The following is a 17,133-nucleotide window of genomic DNA, read 5'->3' on the forward strand; positions in this document are numbered from 1 at the left end:
CATTTTGGGCAAAAAAAAGTTGGATATCATTTCACGGTAGCGCTCACCATTCACAGTTACGTTACGATTCGCAACCTCTTTGAAGAAGTACGGTCCAATGATACCTCCAGCCCATAAACCGCACCACACTGTGACCTTTTCTGGATACATTGGTAGCTCTTGCAATTTTTCTGGCTGATCTTCACTCCAAAATCGACAATTCTGCTTATTTACGTACCCATTGATGCAAAAATGAGCTTCGTCGCTGAACACAATTTTTCGATAAAAAAGTGAATCTTCGGCCAACTTTCCAAGAACCCATTCACCAAAAATTCTGCGTTGCGGTAGGTCGTTCGGCTGCAATTCTTGCACCAGCTGTATTTTGAAAGGCTTCACACCTAAATCCTTTCCCAAAAATTTCCACGTTGTTGAGTAACAGAGGCCCAATTGCTGCGAACGGCGACGAATCAATAACACTGTGGTACAAAAAAAAAAGTTGCAAAAAAACTTTGGATCGGACATGGTGAGGGTTGTAGCTTATGAAAAACTGAAAAGAATTGTATGTATAATATTAAATTTTGAATACACCCTCAAAATCTCGTTTTAGAGCCAAAAAACCGTTTTTAGGCATATTCATGTACAAACTACATCGTATCTTTGTCATTTTTTGACAAAATTAAAATTTTTTTTTTCATTTTCCAGCTAAAAGTTTAACCTTTCCAACCGTGAAAGAATTTTTTTATTATCTTTTGAATTCATGAAGATAGAGACCAAAAACTTTCAAAAAATTTGATTTTTTTACTTATTTTTCATAGAGCTGCGATATTTTCTTCAGTTCGCACTCTACGTAAGCGTGTTGGTGGTTTGATGTCCAATAATGTAAATTTGGTTCTAAATTTTGTCACAATAGCTCGAATAACCGCTTCAGTGGGTCGATTAAACTGACCATAAAAGGGAAGAAGCGCGCGATAAACTTTCTTAACAGAACACGCATTTTTATAATAAAATTCAATGATTTGCAAGCGTTGTTCGTTTGTAAGACGATTCATGGTTAAATTATAGACCAAACTGAAGATGTTTGACAGTGAAACAAGATTCGAAACGAGCGTCAGCTGTTTAAACCAACTGTTTCAAAAGATAATAGCTAAAAAATCACCCGTTATTTCACGTATCACATCATTTACGCAAATTTATCGTATTCGGCAGGTTTCTAAATGGTAATACAAATAAGTATCTGTAAAAATTCTTAGGGGAAGTCGGGGTATTATTGGACACACTTTCATTTTGTACGAAAACTCGCAAAAAAATTTTTTTTCTAAAAATGCGAAAACTTAGTTTTAAAGTACGAGAAATAACCTTCATTTTGGTATGACAACTTGATCAAATGGTATGATATTGTACAGTTAATATCAGTTAGCGCAAAATATCGATTTTCGCGATTTTCAAAAATCTCGGGGAATTATTGGACAGTTCGTAAATTAATAGAAAATTTAAATTATTGTTCGAAAATTTTTATTTGAGAATGAAAATGAAAAAATAAGACTTAATTTACAAAATAAATTGAAATTTGACAAGAAATATTATTGTGGACCGCATTGAACACACGTAAATGCATTGGGGTTCTCTCCGGCGCAACTCAAGTGAACACATCGATCACAGGCGATGCAATGGGCCGTGTTTCGGCGGTTCTCCTTCTTGGGCATATTTTCCATGCAAATTATGCAGAAATCAATGTCTTCCTCATCGTCGGTTTCAGTAGAAGACGGTATTTTCTTCAGAGGAGTCTTTGGTTTTCCACGGCCTTTTAGTTTCTTTGTTGCTGGTGTGTTTTTTCGTTTCTTTGCTGCTGGTGTGTCGCCTTTCTCCGATAATCTCTCCTGTTTCTTCTTAGCCTTTTCACGTATTTCGGTTACACATTCTGGCGGTGTCAATACGGCCGATTTCATTGACTTGCGACCACGGTTTGACTTCTTAACTGGCGTGCCAAGTTTCAGCGGACCTACCGATGTCAATGCAAGGCGGAGGTCTTTGACCGAAACCGCAGTGCTTGTCGATGGTTCGGATGTCGTGATTTCTTCATGAGCTGCGGTTGATATTGAATCCCCAGACATAATGATTCGACGCTGATTATCGACATCTTCTTCATCATCGTCGCACGCATTTTCGCCACTCAACTTCGAAGCAACAAAGTCGATTTCCGTGAAGGCTTGCGGATTGAATGGAAAAATTCCTGTCGCTCGAAATCCCGCCTTAATGTTTTTTGGCGTCAAGGCAACGTCTAATGATTGGTCGACGATGAGTGGTACATGATGTAAATCAAAAATCACGCCTACGTTGGACTTCTTCCAAGCATCATGTTTTATGGTGAACATGTTCTTGAAAGGGCCAAATACCGAAACATCGAGCGGCTGCATACGATGCGTGCAATGCGGTGGGAATGAGATCATGGTAATGCCGTGCCTCAATGCCAATTCAATGGTCTCAATCGACAAATGTGACGTGTGATTGTCGAGAAGCAGAAGAGTTGGTGAATCCGCATTCGCGCCCGTGTGTTTGATGAAATGTTGCATATATCGGATGAAGTCTTCTGATGTCATCCACCCAGAACCATTTGCGAAACCAACTGCGCCAAGTGTTGCATGCGTCATGTACACCTCTTTCATGTTGTTCCGTGGGAAGAGATAAAACGGCGGAATTGATTGCCCCGTCGCGCTAACGGACAATGCTAGAGTCACATTTGTGCCTCTCTCGGCAGATGTTGATGTTCCTACACGCTTTTTTCCTTTCGGTGCAATTGTTTTGACTACTTTCGTTGGCACAGTCGGGCATGGACATTCGTCCATGTTCCAAATTCGATGCGATTCGAACTGGGTGGCACTGAGCACAGACGACAGATTGTTGAAGAAGGCATCGACATTCTCTTTGTTGAAAGACTTTGCACGATTCTGACTCACTTGTTCCGCTGTTCGTAATGACAAATTCCGGTGACGTTTCATGAAGGCCAATTGCTAATCCGTACTTGCCTCTTTGTTGGCATTCCATGAGTTCGGATACGAAATGCCGATCTTATTAGCATATTCATATGCAAGTTTTCGCAGTTCCTTCAAACTCAATCCATAGTTGATGTTGCTGGCGTCAAGAAGGTATTTCATCAGCACACTCTCTTGCTCTGCATTGAAAATCTGAAATAAAAATAAACAAGCTGAAAATTATGTTCATTTCATGAACATTGTGCTTCCTCATAGAGATAAAATTTTTATTATCATTGGATCATTTTTAATATTTAGGATTTTTTGTGGGTTAAAATGCGCATGAAATGCGGTTCATGAAATGAATATAAAAAAATTTACGAAAATGACAAAAATTGAAATTTTTCGGATATCTGAGATGAAATTATAAAAAATTCTGAAGTAATGGATCATTTCTAAGATCAGGTTCGTATTCTACGTGTAAAAACTTGCAAAAATCAGCCCTAAATCTTTTGTAACAAAAAAAAGTCAAATTTCACAGATTTGTGCTATCAATTTATAAATTAATGTAAAAAAATTTCGATTGAAGCATTTTTAAAAAATTCATAATTTGAAGGAAAACAAAGCTTTCTTCATGAAGCAAAATAAATGAATTAATGAATAATAATAAATTTATTTGTGATTGAATAAAAAAAAATGAATGAAATTAACACAACTCACTGTTTTGCCGGTCGTCGAATGTTCTTTCAGCAAATTCTTCATCACATCAACATTATCAGCAGCAACGTCAATATTTGCCTTGTCAAAATTCGAAATGTGCCAAGCCAAAGTGCTTTTTGGAATGTTTTCCGCCTTTGCAGCTTGTCGAATGGAGTTCTTGTGCAATTTCACCAGCTTAATCGCCTCCAAAATATTGTCGAAATCAATCGTCTTTTCTTTCTTGGCATAATAACGCGGCATTCTGTCACAGAAAACTTTATAAGTCTAAAATAATAATAGAAATTGACAAAAAACAAAAGCCCTGATAAAATTATGTATGAAAAAACACTTATACATGTCAATCACACGAATTTATATTGTAAAACATCAAGAACTAAGTGTCCAATAATAACCCCGAGAAAAGTGTCCAATAATTCCCCGAATGCTTACTTTTACAAAATGTCATAGTACAAAAAACACAATGAAAACTTCATGCATAGTTCCTTTATGCATCAGTGATTTAAGGTTTCACGAATATTATAAATATACTTACCTGAATTAATACGTTGAAAACAGCAGTCAAAATAAATATAGTACTTAGTGCAAAAAAAAATTTCACAGTGTCGAATTTTTTTACTCTTTGACAGCGCTGAATCTGCGTGTCTAAACAGGTCGACTGCCTAATAAAAAGTGAGCTGATTACGATATAAGTGCATGGCTATTGGTTGATACCTCTAGCGTTACGGGGAGGAAAGATACCGAGCTGTCCAACAATTCCCCGTGTCCAAGAATACCCCGACCTCCCCTACTGTTATATGATAAATGTAACTATTTAATAAACTGGAATAAATAAATACTCAAAATAATTACGTTGGACTACATAAATATAGTCCTGTATTTATTTTCTTTGCCTAAATAAAGGCTTCCATTTAATATAGGTCCTAGTAGTATTTAAAGGAATTCAACTCGGTATTTCGTGAATGACTTTAGTAATGTTGGCTTCCAATGCCTCAATAGAAGCTGGTTTGTCCACAAAGCATTTAGACTTTGCATATATACCTATATATATAATTGGCGCGTACACCCTTTTTGGGTGTTTGGCCGAGCTCCTCCTCCTATTTGTGGTGTGCGCCTTGATGTTGTTCCACAAATGGAGGGACCTACAGTTTTAAGCCGACTCCGAACCGCAGATATTTTTTTATGAGGAGCTTTTTCATGGCAGAAATACACTCGTTTTGCTAATTTTGGTGTTTCACCGAGATTCGAACCGACGTTCTCTCTGTGAAGTGCGAATGGTAATCACGCATCAACCCATTCGGCTACCGCGGCCGCCTTTGCATACACCTACACATAAAAGTCCAAAGGTGTGATATCACATGATCTAGGTGGCCCATCCACTGGTCCGAGACGAGAGATAAATTGCTCACCGATACGACGACGCAATAAATCCATTGTTTCACGGATTATATGCAAGTAACGCCTTCATGTTGGAACCAAATGCTGTGGAGATCCCGGGCTACAATTTCCGACATTAAAAAGTGGTTTAGCATGGCGCGATAGCGTTCGCCATTTACTGTTACAATGGCCCCAGCCTTGTCTTTGAAGAAATATGGGCCGATGATTTCCCCACCTCATAGGCCACACCAAACGGTTGCTTTCAATGGATGTAATGGCTGTTCTTGAAAGACTTCGGGTTGCCGGACCTAATCGCAAAATTCTGGTCCAAAAATGGGGATCTTCGATGAGTTTCTCAAGAGCCCAACGACTGAAATTATGACGCTTTTGAGGATCAGCCGGCTTCAAATCTTGGACTAGCTGTATTTTATAGGCCTTCAAACCAAGACCTTTGCGTGAATTCGCCCAAGTAGTGCCATAAGATAGGCCACGTTGTTGAGATCAGCGCCGAATCGATTCTTCCGGGTCTTCGGCAAAACTCTCACTTAGAGCCGTAATATTTTTTTCACTTCGGGATGTACGTGTTCTAATCGGTTAAGTATTTCCCAGTTATGTTAAATTATTCTCAATTTTGCCGATGGTTTGCCGATTAGTGCGTTCGGTAAGACAGTTATGTACACCATAAGTTGACCTGATCACGAGATGAACACTTTTCACAGAGCATCAGTTTTTGTAATACAATTATACGGTTTGTAAACGTTGTTGAGGAGTAAGACTTTCCACGATGAAATGTCAATGAATACTTATGTATTTAATTTTGCAGTAGTCACGCGAGATCTGTCCAAAAAAACCCCCCAATTGGAACAAGTATCTCCAATCTGATCACCCTTTATAAGACATACATATATATACAGTATTATGAAATATTTTCGGCTGAACCATCAAGCTTTCAATTCGTTGTATGCAATTTAGCATGACTGATGAATTTCATAAAAAGCCACTATGTAGCTGTTCTAGGTGTTGACATATTTTGCAGTCGTACGATGTTGTTTCAACGCTGTATCCTGGGTACTGTCATTCCATGAGTAAGTAGTGGGTTGATATAACCCTGTGCCATTTTGATATAAATAGAACTAAAAATACAGGTATTTAAACAATTTGACAATTTTTTAAACAATTGATAATACGTGGCTTTTCCTCCTATCTCGGCAATTGTGTTATTTAGATATCGAAAAATTCCAGTGTGTGCCATTATTTACAAATACAAATGGTTTTCTCAGGATGCAATGAGCGCTCAATAATTAATGCAATAAGCCTGCTAGTTAAAACACTGAAAAACTGAAGATAATGAAATCCATATTTTAACAGCGCCTAAAAAATTAGTGTTACGGCCTTATAAATTCAATGACGTCCCCTTTTCGTCAGATTGACTCCAGCTTTCGTGATAACGCTATTTGAAAATTTCACTTAGGGAGATCCTGAGCAACTTTTAGGTTAAGCTTCGACAGCCTAATTTTTATTTATTTTGATATCGTACTTCTCGTGCTTCTTAATACTTAGGACATTTCTAACCCCCCATAGGATGGTCTGAACCACCCAAGCCACATTTCGAACATAATATACTCGTACTCTTAGGCCACAAACTTGCAAATTTTGGCCATACGTCCTCGGGCAGTAAAGCCTAACATGCATGCAAATTCCTTATGGGGCATATTCTTTAGCCCAGTTACTTTCAGTAAGTGACCCAGTGACGGTACGCTCTTCATTTCTTGATTGACGTGTTTATAACTATTCATAATATTTTACTATTTGGCTAGTTTCGCACCCATCATTCGCAGAGCGCTTTTACAGATTAGAGCAGACCCAGCATCAATTGTATTGTACCCATGGCTGCCATGCTCCTGGTTCATGTTTATTAGTTTTCCTGGTGAGCCTGTAAATTCCATCACCTCGCCGTCGCTTAGAGCATTATCACTGTAGACATTTTCTTCCGTAAAGGAGATCGAGCAGTTAAACCACATTTCTGAATAGGACGATTAAATCGCGCTACATTATTTGTGTAAGGAATTCTCAATTTTATTTGTCGTTCTATTCCAATTCAACATATTGACGTGAGAAAGTGCCCATACAATGTGGGACAATATACCGGGAACCATTCTTTATCTTTTTCCACCTACTACTTTTCACTTAATTCTCTTAGCCATTTAATTCGTACATCTGTGTCTACGAATTTTAAGGAGATCTGGTGCTAAAGTCTCACTCTCTTTCTCCCTTTTTTACTCGAGGAATCTCTAACTTTCCCGCACAAAGTCCACGACGACCCTCTTTACCACCTGGACAAAGGGAGTCAAACTGCAACTCAAGTTAAAAGTCGATGGCACACCAATTCCGACTGTTATAACAATCACACAACCGCAATTGCCACTAAAGTCCAAAATCGCAACAAGGTCCTCAAAGCAATGAAATGTTGTTATCGACATTTAATGCAATTGGTCGGCCTGTTCTAAACTATGCTGCGTCTGTCTGGTTGCCTGGAACTAGCGACACGCAGTGGATAAAGCTCGAGACTTGCCAAAACACTGCTATTCGGACAGCGACGGATTGCCTTTTGATATCCCCTCTTCAACATCTTTACAACGAGGCACATATGCTCCCAGTAAAGATGCCTCCTCAATTACGCCGACGAAATCCAGGTCGAAACGAACAGACATCTACTGGACCAGACAGTGTTTAGACAGACAATAAACGACACTTATCGGGAGACCATCACCACCTTCTTAAGCTTTCGACCGCCGAATGCCGTAATCGGAGTCCTACCACCACCACAGCAGATGAAGAGCTCCAGCTTCCTCGTGAGACCCGCGTAACCCTGGTACAATTAAGTTCTGGATATTGTAGCAGGTTAAACTCCTACTTATCCAGAACTGACCTTCACATACTAAACATATTTCCATATTCATCGTCCGTCTGCAGCACCGCCAATATCTTATTTCCACTCATATCGCGAAGCGGAAAAATGTGATCCAGGTCGATCCATTTAGTTTGACAAAAATTACTGAATGCACGGCAGCGAGGCCTATTACTAGAATAACAATCCCAACCCTTTCTCAAAACAAGTTGGCGATGACATTCCATCCACATCTGGTGCCAGAAGTAGACCCCGTAGACCCCCCTCTGGAAAGTGTACAGGGATATCCTGAAAGAAAATCCCGGACCTCACCCCAGTTGCGCGAATGCGGGTTAGTTCCAACCCCGCGTCAAATTAAGGTGCGTTGATGAACAATTGGTGTGCCTATACACCCTGGAAGTAAAACACATAGGGGAGCCTTTCCGGACCTCCACCCAATTGCGCGAATGTGGGTTGGTTCCAACCCCGCGTCAAATTAAGGTGCGCTGATGAACGGTTGGTGTACCTATACACCCTGGAAGTAAAACGCATAGGGGAGCCTTTCCGAGGGCCAAGGTCCAAAGCCTCGATACCAGACTTTTACCCCGACCCAGAGGAAGGGCTGGAACTGATCAAACGAGGCAACCCTGTGCTACCTACCAGCAAGTGGAAGGTGGCAAAGATTGGCTAAGTGAATGTCAAGAGAAGGCTAGCTGTGATCATCTTGAATGAGGAATCACTGGACCCACTCGCCAGCCAAAAATTAAAGGTAAATTACGGCTTCCATACACTGACAATCGATGTCTACAGACCGGATGTAGCCAGTAAGAGTAACTCAGAAGGAAACATGACCTCATCTACGGAGGAGGCCACGGTTGCTTTAGACAACCGTCCGGGCGACGAGGCATCAATTTCCGAAGGGTTGCCCTAGAGGATATAGTGGGTGAATACTCTGATGATATGGAGGATGAAGAGTATATCCTCACTACTTCCGACGAGGAGAATGCTGACCAAACCATGCTTGGCTGTCATCCTACAAAGTGTACCAGCGATGGTGAGGGTTGTACAGATCAATTTTCACCACAGAAAGACGGCCTCAGCCGGACTCATCTTCCATCTCTCTGAAATAGACGAAGATATCACGCTCATTCAAGAACCATGGTTCGTAAAACATCGGGTTTGCGTGTAGAGCAACAAGGAGTACAAACTGGTATATGTCACCGACAAAGGTAAACCCAGGTCGTGCAAACTAGTGAAAAAACGTATTAATGTGTACTTATTGATACAATTTAGCGATGCGGATAACGTAGTCATATTAGTGGAGGGCCAATATTGTCCTTCCCATATAGTTTGCCTCGTCCTACATGACGCGATACATGGTATTCCATTTATACTGGGAGTAGATGCTTTTGCCCACTATCATGGCTGGGGAAGTTCAGACACAAACAAACGCAGTGAGTACATTTTTCTGTCAAAAGAAAGAAAGCTCTTCCGAGACCAGTAGACAACGAAAATATGCATCAATGAGCCCCAACAACCCTAGTTACCTCCTGAGAGAGGACGACAATTGGACAGCTAATCGTGAAGAAACACTGGCATTACTAATGCTGACACACTTTCCAGGTTGTCTCTGCAACAAAGACCGTAGAACTTATCCTATAGTTTACAAATCGCCGGGGTCAGATGGAATTATCCTCGCTAATCTGCAACATACAATAGATATGATTGCACTTAGACTCGCCTCAATTTTTGAGGCAGCAATACGACTTAATGGAATGGAGATGGTTCCATGTGTAAAAGTCCACGCAAGTGGGGAAAGTTACTGATCGCCATTCACTTGGGAGTGGCCAGGACGATTCTTCTACATATGGTTCAAGCAGCTCACAACGTCGGGGATTAGCCCACGTATCCTCTGGTTAGCTTTCGAAGACCCGTTCGGGAGTGAGCTAACGTGAGAAGGCGAAGCATCCCAGCATAGCTGGTTGTGCGCTGGGTTTGGGACCCGCCACTTAAAAATCCCCCCCAATGAAAACAGCAACAAAGCCTCGGATGAGAACTTCCAACACTGATGACGACCCCTTCAAACGAAATAAGGAATACGATTTGAGGGCATGCACCTGGAATGTCTGGTCCCTTAATGGGGAAGGTGCCTCTGCCCGGCTGGTTGATGTCCTCGTAAGAGCAAAGGCTGACATCACTGCCATCCAAGAGATGCGATGGACGGGGCAAGACAAGAAAACCATAGGACCTTGCGACGTCTACTACAGCTGCCATGTAAAGGAGCGCAAATTCGGTGTCGGATTTGTTGTGGGAGAGAGACTTCGTCGCCAAGTACTGTCGTTCACTCCGGTGGACGAGCGTCTCGCAATAATCCGCATCAAAGCCCGTTTTTTTAACATATCGCTAATTTGCGCCCACGCCCCGACGGAAGAGAAGGACGATGCGACCAAAAATTCCTTCTATGAGCGCTTGGAGCGTTCGTATGAGCACTGCCCCCGCCACGACACAAAAATCGTGCTTGGCGACTTCAACGCCAGGGTGGGCAAGGAAGGAATTTTTGGTCCCACAGTCGGAAAATTCAGCCTGCACAACGAAACATCCGGTAACGGACAGAGGCTGATCGACTTCGCCGGGGCCCGAAACATGGTAGTCTGCAGCACCAGATTCCAGCATAAAAAAATCCACCAAGCTACCTGGCTGTCCCCTGATCGAAAAACGCGAAACCAGATCGATGTTTGTTCCAGAAGCTATTCAAGTTTTGCTGTTCAGATGTATTTTTATACTCAGAGGAAAGCTCTTCTGTTAGTTGAAGCAAACATGTACTACGTGAATCGGCATCTCGCTTACGTAGGGAATAATTGTTCATCCGTTGATTTCTTTTATCAAAGTGGATAAATTGTAAAATGGACGTAAACTCTTTTCTCCTAATAGTATTTCCAAAAAGGTCTGGCCGCCATTTTATAGACCATAAGTATGACAGCATTTGATTCAAATTTTTATTTAAATCGATAGTACAGTCCATATAATTTAATCTTTGAAGATTATTTCATGCAAATGTTGACCGCGACTGCGCTTCAAATGGTTCATCCGCTTAGTCCAATTTTAACGTACTCTTTCCAATGTTTCGGCCGGAATCTCACGTATAAATGCTTTAATGTTGTCTTCCAATGCGTTAATTGAAGCTTGTCTGAATAGACATGAGCTTTAACATAGCCTTACAAAAAATAGTCTAAAGGCGTTATATCGCACGATCTGGGTGGCCAACTGCCAGGTCCCGCACGTGAAATAAAATGTTCACCGAACTCGCCTCTCAACAAGTCCATTGTTACGCGTGCTGTGTGGCAAGTAGCACCGTCTTGCTGAAACCACATGTCATGCAAGTCAAGCTCTTGCATTTTGGGCAAAAAAAAGTTGGATATCATTTCACGGTAGCGCTCACCATTCACAGTTACGTTACGATTCGCAACCTCTTTGAAGAAGTACGGTCCAATGATACCTCCAGCCCATAAACCGCACCACACTGTGACCTTTTCTGGATACATTGGTAGCTCTTGCAATTTTTCTGGCTGATCTTCACTCCAAAATCGACAATTCTGCTTATTTACGTACCCATTGATGCAAAAATGAGCTTCGTCGCTGAACACAATTTTTCGATAAAAAAGTGAATCTTCGGCCAACTTTCCAAGAACCCATTCACCAAAAATTCTGCGTTGCGGTAGGTCGTTCGGCTGCAATTCTTGCACCAGCTGTATTTTGAAAGGCTTCACACCTAAATCCTTTCCCAAAAATTTCCACGTTGTTGAGTAACAGAGGCCCAATTGCTGCGAACGGCGACGAATCAATAACACTGTGGTACAAAAAAAAAAGTTGCAAAAAAACTTTGGATCGGACATGGTGAGGGTTGTAGCTTATGAAAAACTGAAAAGAATTGTATGTATAATATTAAATTTTGAATACACCCTCAAAATCTCGTTTTAGAGCCAAAAAACCGTTTTTAGGCATATTCATGTACAAACTACATCGTATCTTTGTCATTTTTTGACAAAATTAAAATTTTTTTTTTCATTTTCCAGCTAAAAGTTTAACCTTTCCAACCGTGAAAGAATTTTTTTTATTATCTTTTGAATTCATGAAGATAGAGACCAAAAACTTTCAAAAAATTTGATTTTTTTACTTATTTTTCATAGAGCTGCGATATTTTCTTCAGTTCGCACTCTACGTAAGCGTGTTGGTGGTTTGATGTCCAATAATGTAAATTTGGTTCTAAATTTTGTCACAATAGCTCGAATAACCGCTTCAGTGGGTCGATTAAACTGACCATAAAAGGGAAGAAGCGCGCGATAAACTTTCTTAACAGAACACGCATTTTTATAATAAAATTCAATGATTTGCAAGCGTTGTTCGTTTGTAAGACGATTCATGGTTAAATTATAGACCAAACTGAAGATGTTTGACAGTGAAACAAGATTCGAAACGAGCGTCAGCTGTTTAAACCAACTGTTTCAAAAGATAATAGCTAAAAAATCACCCGTTATTTCACGTATCACATCATTTACGCAAATTTATCGTATTCGGCAGGTTTCTAAATGGTAATACAAATAAGTATCTGTAAAAATTCTTAGGGGAAGTCGGGGTATTATTGGACACACTTTCATTTTGTACGAAAACTCGCAAAAAAATTTTTTTTCTAAAAATGCGAAAACTTAGTTTTAAAGTACGAGAAATAACCTTCATTTTGGTATGACAACTTGATCAAATGGTATGATATTGTACAGTTAATATCAGTTAGCGCAAAATATCGATTTTCGCGATTTTCAAAAATCTCGGGGAATTATTGGACAGTTCGTAAATTAATAGAAAATTTAAATTATTGTTCGAAAATTTTTATTTGAGAATGAAAATGAAAAAATAAGACTTAATTTACAAAATAAATTGAAATTTGACAAGAAATATTATTGTGGACCGCATTGAACACACGTAAATGCATTGGGGTTCTCTCCGGCGCAACTCAAGTGAACACATCGATCACAGGCGATGCAATGGGCCGTGTTTCGGCGGTTCTCCTTCTTGGGCATATTTTCCATGCAAATTATGCAGAAATCAATGTCTTCCTCATCGTCGGTTTCAGTAGAAGACGGTATTTTCTTCAGAGGAGTCTTTGGTTTTCCACGGCCTTTTAGTTTCTTTGTTGCTGGTGTGTTTTTTCGTTTCTTTGCTGCTGGTGTGTCGCCTTTCTCCGATAATCTCTCCTGTTTCTTCTTAGCCTTTTCACGTATTTCGGTTACACATTCTGGCGGTGTCAATACGGCCGATTTCATTGACTTGCGACCACGGTTTGACTTCTTAACTGGCGTGCCAAGTTTCAGCGGACCTACCGATGTCAATGCAAGGCGGAGGTCTTTGACCGAAACCGCAGTGCTTGTCGATGGTTCGGATGTCGTGATTTCTTCATGAGCTGCGGTTGATATTGAATCCCCAGACATAATGATTCGACGCTGATTATCGACATCTTCTTCATCATCGTCGCACGCATTTTCGCCACTCAACTTCGAAGCAACAAAGTCGATTTCCGTGAAGGCTTGCGGATTGAATGGAAAAATTCCTGTCGCTCGAAATCCCGCCTTAATGTTTTTTGGCGTCAAGGCAACGTCTAATGATTGGTCGACGATGAGTGGTACATGATGTAAATCAAAAATCACGCCTACGTTGGACTTCTTCCAAGCATCATGTTTTATGGTGAACATGTTCTTGAAAGGGCCAAATACCGAAACATCGAGCGGCTGCATACGGTGCGTGCAATGCGGTGGGAATGAGATCATGGTAATGCCGTGCCTCAATGCCAATTCAATGGTCTCAATCGACAAATGTGACGTGTGATTGTCGAGAAGCAGAAGAGTTGGTGAATCCGCATTCGCGCCCGTGTGTTTGATGAAATGTTGCATATATCGGATGAAGTCTTCTGATGTCATCCACCCAGAACCATTTGCGAAACCAACTGCGCCAAGTGTTGCATGCGTCATGTACACCTCTTTCATGTTGTTCCGTGGGAAGAGATAAAACGGCGGAATTGATTGCCCCGTCGCGCTAACGGACAATGCTAGAGTCACATTTGTGCCTCTCTCGGCAGATGTTGATGTTCCTACACGCTTTTTTCCTTTCGGTGCAATTGTTTTGACTACTTTCGTTGGCACAGTCGGGCATGGACATTCGTCCATGTTCCAAATTCGATGCGATTCGAACTGGGTGGCACTGAGCACAGACGACAGATTGTTGAAGAAGGCATCGACATTCTCTTTGTTGAAAGACTTTGCACGATTCTGACTCACTTGTTCCGCTGTTCGTAATGACAAATTCCGGTGACGTTTCATGAAGGCCAATTGCTAATCCGTACTTGCCTCTTTGTTGGCATTCCATGAGTTCGGATACGAAATGCCGATCTTATTAGCATATTCATATGCAAGTTTTCGCAGTTCCTTCAAACTCAATCCATAGTTGATGTTGCTGGCGTCAAGAAGGTATTTCATCAGCACACTCTCTTGCTCTGCATTGAAAATCTGAAATAAAAATAAACAAGCTGAAAATTATGTTCATTTCATGAACATTGTGCTTCCTCATAGAGATAAAATTTTTATTATCATTGGATCATTTTTAATATTTAGGATTTTTTGTGGGTTAAAATGCGCATGAAATGCGGTTCATGAAATGAATATAAAAAAATTTACGAAAATGACAAAAATTGAAATTTTTCGGATATCTGAGATGAAATTATAAAAAATTCTGAAGTAATGGATCATTTCTAAGATCAGGTTCGTATTCTACGTGTAAAAACTTGCAAAAATCAGCCCTAAATCTTTTGTAACAAAAAAAAGTCAAATTTCACAGATTTGTGCTATCAATTTATAAATTAATGTAAAAAAATTTCGATTGAAGCATTTTTAAAAAATTCATAATTTGAAGGAAAACAAAGCTTTCTTCATGAAGCAAAATAAATGAATTAATGAATAATAATAAATTTATTTGTGATTGAATAAAAAAAAATGAATGAAATTAACACAACTCACTGTTTTGCCGGTCGTCGAATGTTCTTTCAGCAAATTCTTCATCACATCAACATTATCAGCAGCAACGTCAATATTTGCCTTGTCAAAATTCGAAATGTGCCAAGCCAAAGTGCTTTTTGGAATGTTTTCCGCCTTTGCAGCTTGTCGAATGGAGTTCTTGTGCAATTTCACCAGCTTAATCGCCTCCAAAATATTGTCGAAATCAATCGTCTTTTCTTTCTTGGCATAATAACGCGGCATTCTGTCACAGAAAACTTTATAAGTCTAAAATAATAATAGAAATTGACAAAAAACAAAAGCCCTGATAAAATTATGTATGAAAAAACACTTATACATGTCAATCACACGAATTTATATTGTAAAACATCAAGAACTAAGTGTCCAATAATAACCCCGAGAAAAGTGTCCAATAATTCCCCGAATGCTTACTTTTACAAAATGTCATAGTACAAAAAACACAATGAAAACTTCATGCATAGTTCCTTTATGCATCAGTGATTTAAGGTTTCACGAATATTATAAATATACTTACCTGAATTAATACGTTGAAAACAGCAGTCAAAATAAATATAGTACTTAGTGCAAAAAAAAATTTCACAGTGTCGAATTTTTTTACTCTTTGACAGCGCTGAATCTGCGTGTCTAAACAGGTCGACTGCCTAATAAAAAGTGAGCTGATTACGATATAAGTGCATGGCTATTGGTTGATACCTCTAGCGTTACGGGGAGGAAAGATACCGAGCTGTCCAACAATTCCCCGTGTCCAAGAATACCCCGACCTCCCCTACTGTTATATGATAAATGTAACTATTTAATAAACTGGAATAAATAAATACTCAAAATAATTACGTTGGACTACATAAATATAGTCCTGTATTTATTTTCTTTGCCTAAATAAAGGCTTCCATTTAATATAGGTCCTAGTAGTATTTAAAGGAATTCAACTCGGTATTTCGTGAATGACTTTAGTAATGTTGGCTTCCAATGCCTCAATAGAAGCTGGTTTGTCCACAAAGCATTTAGACTTTGCATATATACCTATATATATAATTGGCGCGTACACCCTTTTTGGGTGTTTGGCCGAGCTCCTCCTCCTATTTGTGGTGTGCGCCTTGATGTTGTTCCACAAATGGAGGGACCTACAGTTTTAAGCCGACTCCGAACCGCAGATATATTTTTATGAGGAGCTTTTTCATGGCAGAAATACACTCGTTTTGCTAATTTTGGTGTTTCACCGAGATTCGAACCGACGTTCTCTCTGTGAAGTGCGAATGGTAATCACGCATCAACCCATTCGGCTACCGCGGCCGCCTTTGCATACACCTACACATAAAAGTCCAAAGGTGTGATATCACATGATCTAGGTGGCCCATCCACTGGTCCGAGACGAGAGATAAATTGCTCACCGATACGACGACGCAATAAATCCATTGTTTCACGGATTATATGCAAGTAACGCCTTCATGTTGGAACCAAATGCTGTGGAGATCCCGGGCTACAATTTCCGACATTAAAAAGTGGTTTAGCATGGCGCGATAGCGTTCGCCATTTACTGTTACAATGGCCCCAGCCTTGTCTTTGAAGAAATATGGGCCGATGATTTCCCCACCTCATAGGCCACACCAAACGGTTGCTTTCAATGGATGTAATGGCTGTTCTTGAAAGACTTCGGGTTGCCGGACCTAATCGCAAAATTCTGGTCCAAAAATGGGGATCTTCGATGAGTTTCTCAAGAGCCCAACGACTGAAATTATGACGCTTTTGAGGATCAGCCGGCTTCAAATCTTGGACTAGCTGTATTTTATAGGCCTTCAAACCAAGACCTTTGCGTGAATTCGCCCAAGTAGTGCCATAAGATAGGCCACGTTGTTGAGATCAGCGCCGAATCGATTCTTCCGGGTCTTCGGCAAAACTCTCATTTAGAGCCGTAATATTTTTTTCACTTCGGGATGTACGTGTTCTAATCGGTTAAGTATTTCCCAGTTATGTTAAATTATTCTCAATTTTGCCGATGGTTTGCCGATTAGTGCGTTCGGTAAGACAGTTATGTACACCATAAGTTGACCTGATCACGAGATGAACACTTTTCACAGAGCATCAGTTTTTGTAATACAATTATACGGTTTGTAAACGTTGTTGAGGA

General features: G+C 40.2%; 3 protein-coding genes across 3 annotated transcripts; all 3 read right to left on the reverse strand.

The window, feature by feature from the left end:
* Positions 1–1,474: 1,474 nt before the first annotated feature.
* Positions 1,475–4,946, reverse strand: LOC129249927 (uncharacterized). Its single transcript, XM_054889593.1, has 2 exons — positions 3,669–4,946; positions 1,475–3,161 (listed from the first exon to the last, which is right to left on the reverse strand). Exon 2 carries the CDS (start codon positions 2,973–2,975, stop codon positions 1,560–1,562), a length of 1,416 nt encoding a protein of 471 aa, XP_054745568.1. The 5' UTR covers positions 2,976–3,161; positions 3,669–4,946; the 3' UTR covers positions 1,475–1,559.
* Positions 4,947–12,881: 7,935 nt separating this feature from the next.
* Positions 12,882–14,297, reverse strand: LOC129250186 (uncharacterized). Its single transcript, XM_054889822.1, has one exon. The coding sequence runs from the start codon at positions 14,295–14,297 to the stop codon at positions 12,882–12,884; it is 1,416 nt and encodes a 471-aa protein (XP_054745797.1).
* On the reverse strand, positions 13,741–16,069 carry LOC129249942 (uncharacterized). Its single transcript, XM_054889604.1, has 2 exons — positions 14,991–16,069; positions 13,741–14,483 (listed from the first exon to the last, which is right to left on the reverse strand). Exons 1-2 carry the CDS (start codon positions 15,228–15,230, stop codon positions 14,310–14,312), a joined length of 414 nt encoding a protein of 137 aa, XP_054745579.1. The 5' UTR covers positions 15,231–16,069; the 3' UTR covers positions 13,741–14,309.
* Positions 16,070–17,133: the final 1,064 nt, after the last annotated feature.

The sequence above is a fragment of the Anastrepha obliqua genome, chromosome 6 (assembly GCF_027943255.1).
Source record: "Anastrepha obliqua isolate idAnaObli1 chromosome 6, idAnaObli1_1.0, whole genome shotgun sequence".
NCBI lineage: Eukaryota > Metazoa > Arthropoda > Insecta > Diptera > Tephritidae > Anastrepha > Anastrepha obliqua.

What these genes read in the sequence shown, in the direction of transcription:
- LOC129249927 (XM_054889593.1), bottom strand. Translation starts at nt 2,975, where the DNA reads ATGAAACGTCACCGGAATTTGTCATTACGAACAGCGGAACAAGTGAGT.
- LOC129250186 (XM_054889822.1), bottom strand. Translation starts at nt 14,297, where the DNA reads ATGAAACGTCACCGGAATTTGTCATTACGAACAGCGGAACAAGTGAGT.
- LOC129249942 (XM_054889604.1), bottom strand. Translation starts at nt 15,230, where the DNA reads ATGCCGCGTTATTATGCCAAGAAAGAAAAGACGATTGATTTCGACAAT. An exon ending in ATTCGACGACCGGCAAAACA is followed by an intron (nt 14,484 to 14,990) that starts GTGAGTTGTGTT and finishes TTTTTATTTCAG; the next exon opens with ATTTTCAATGCAGAGCAAGA.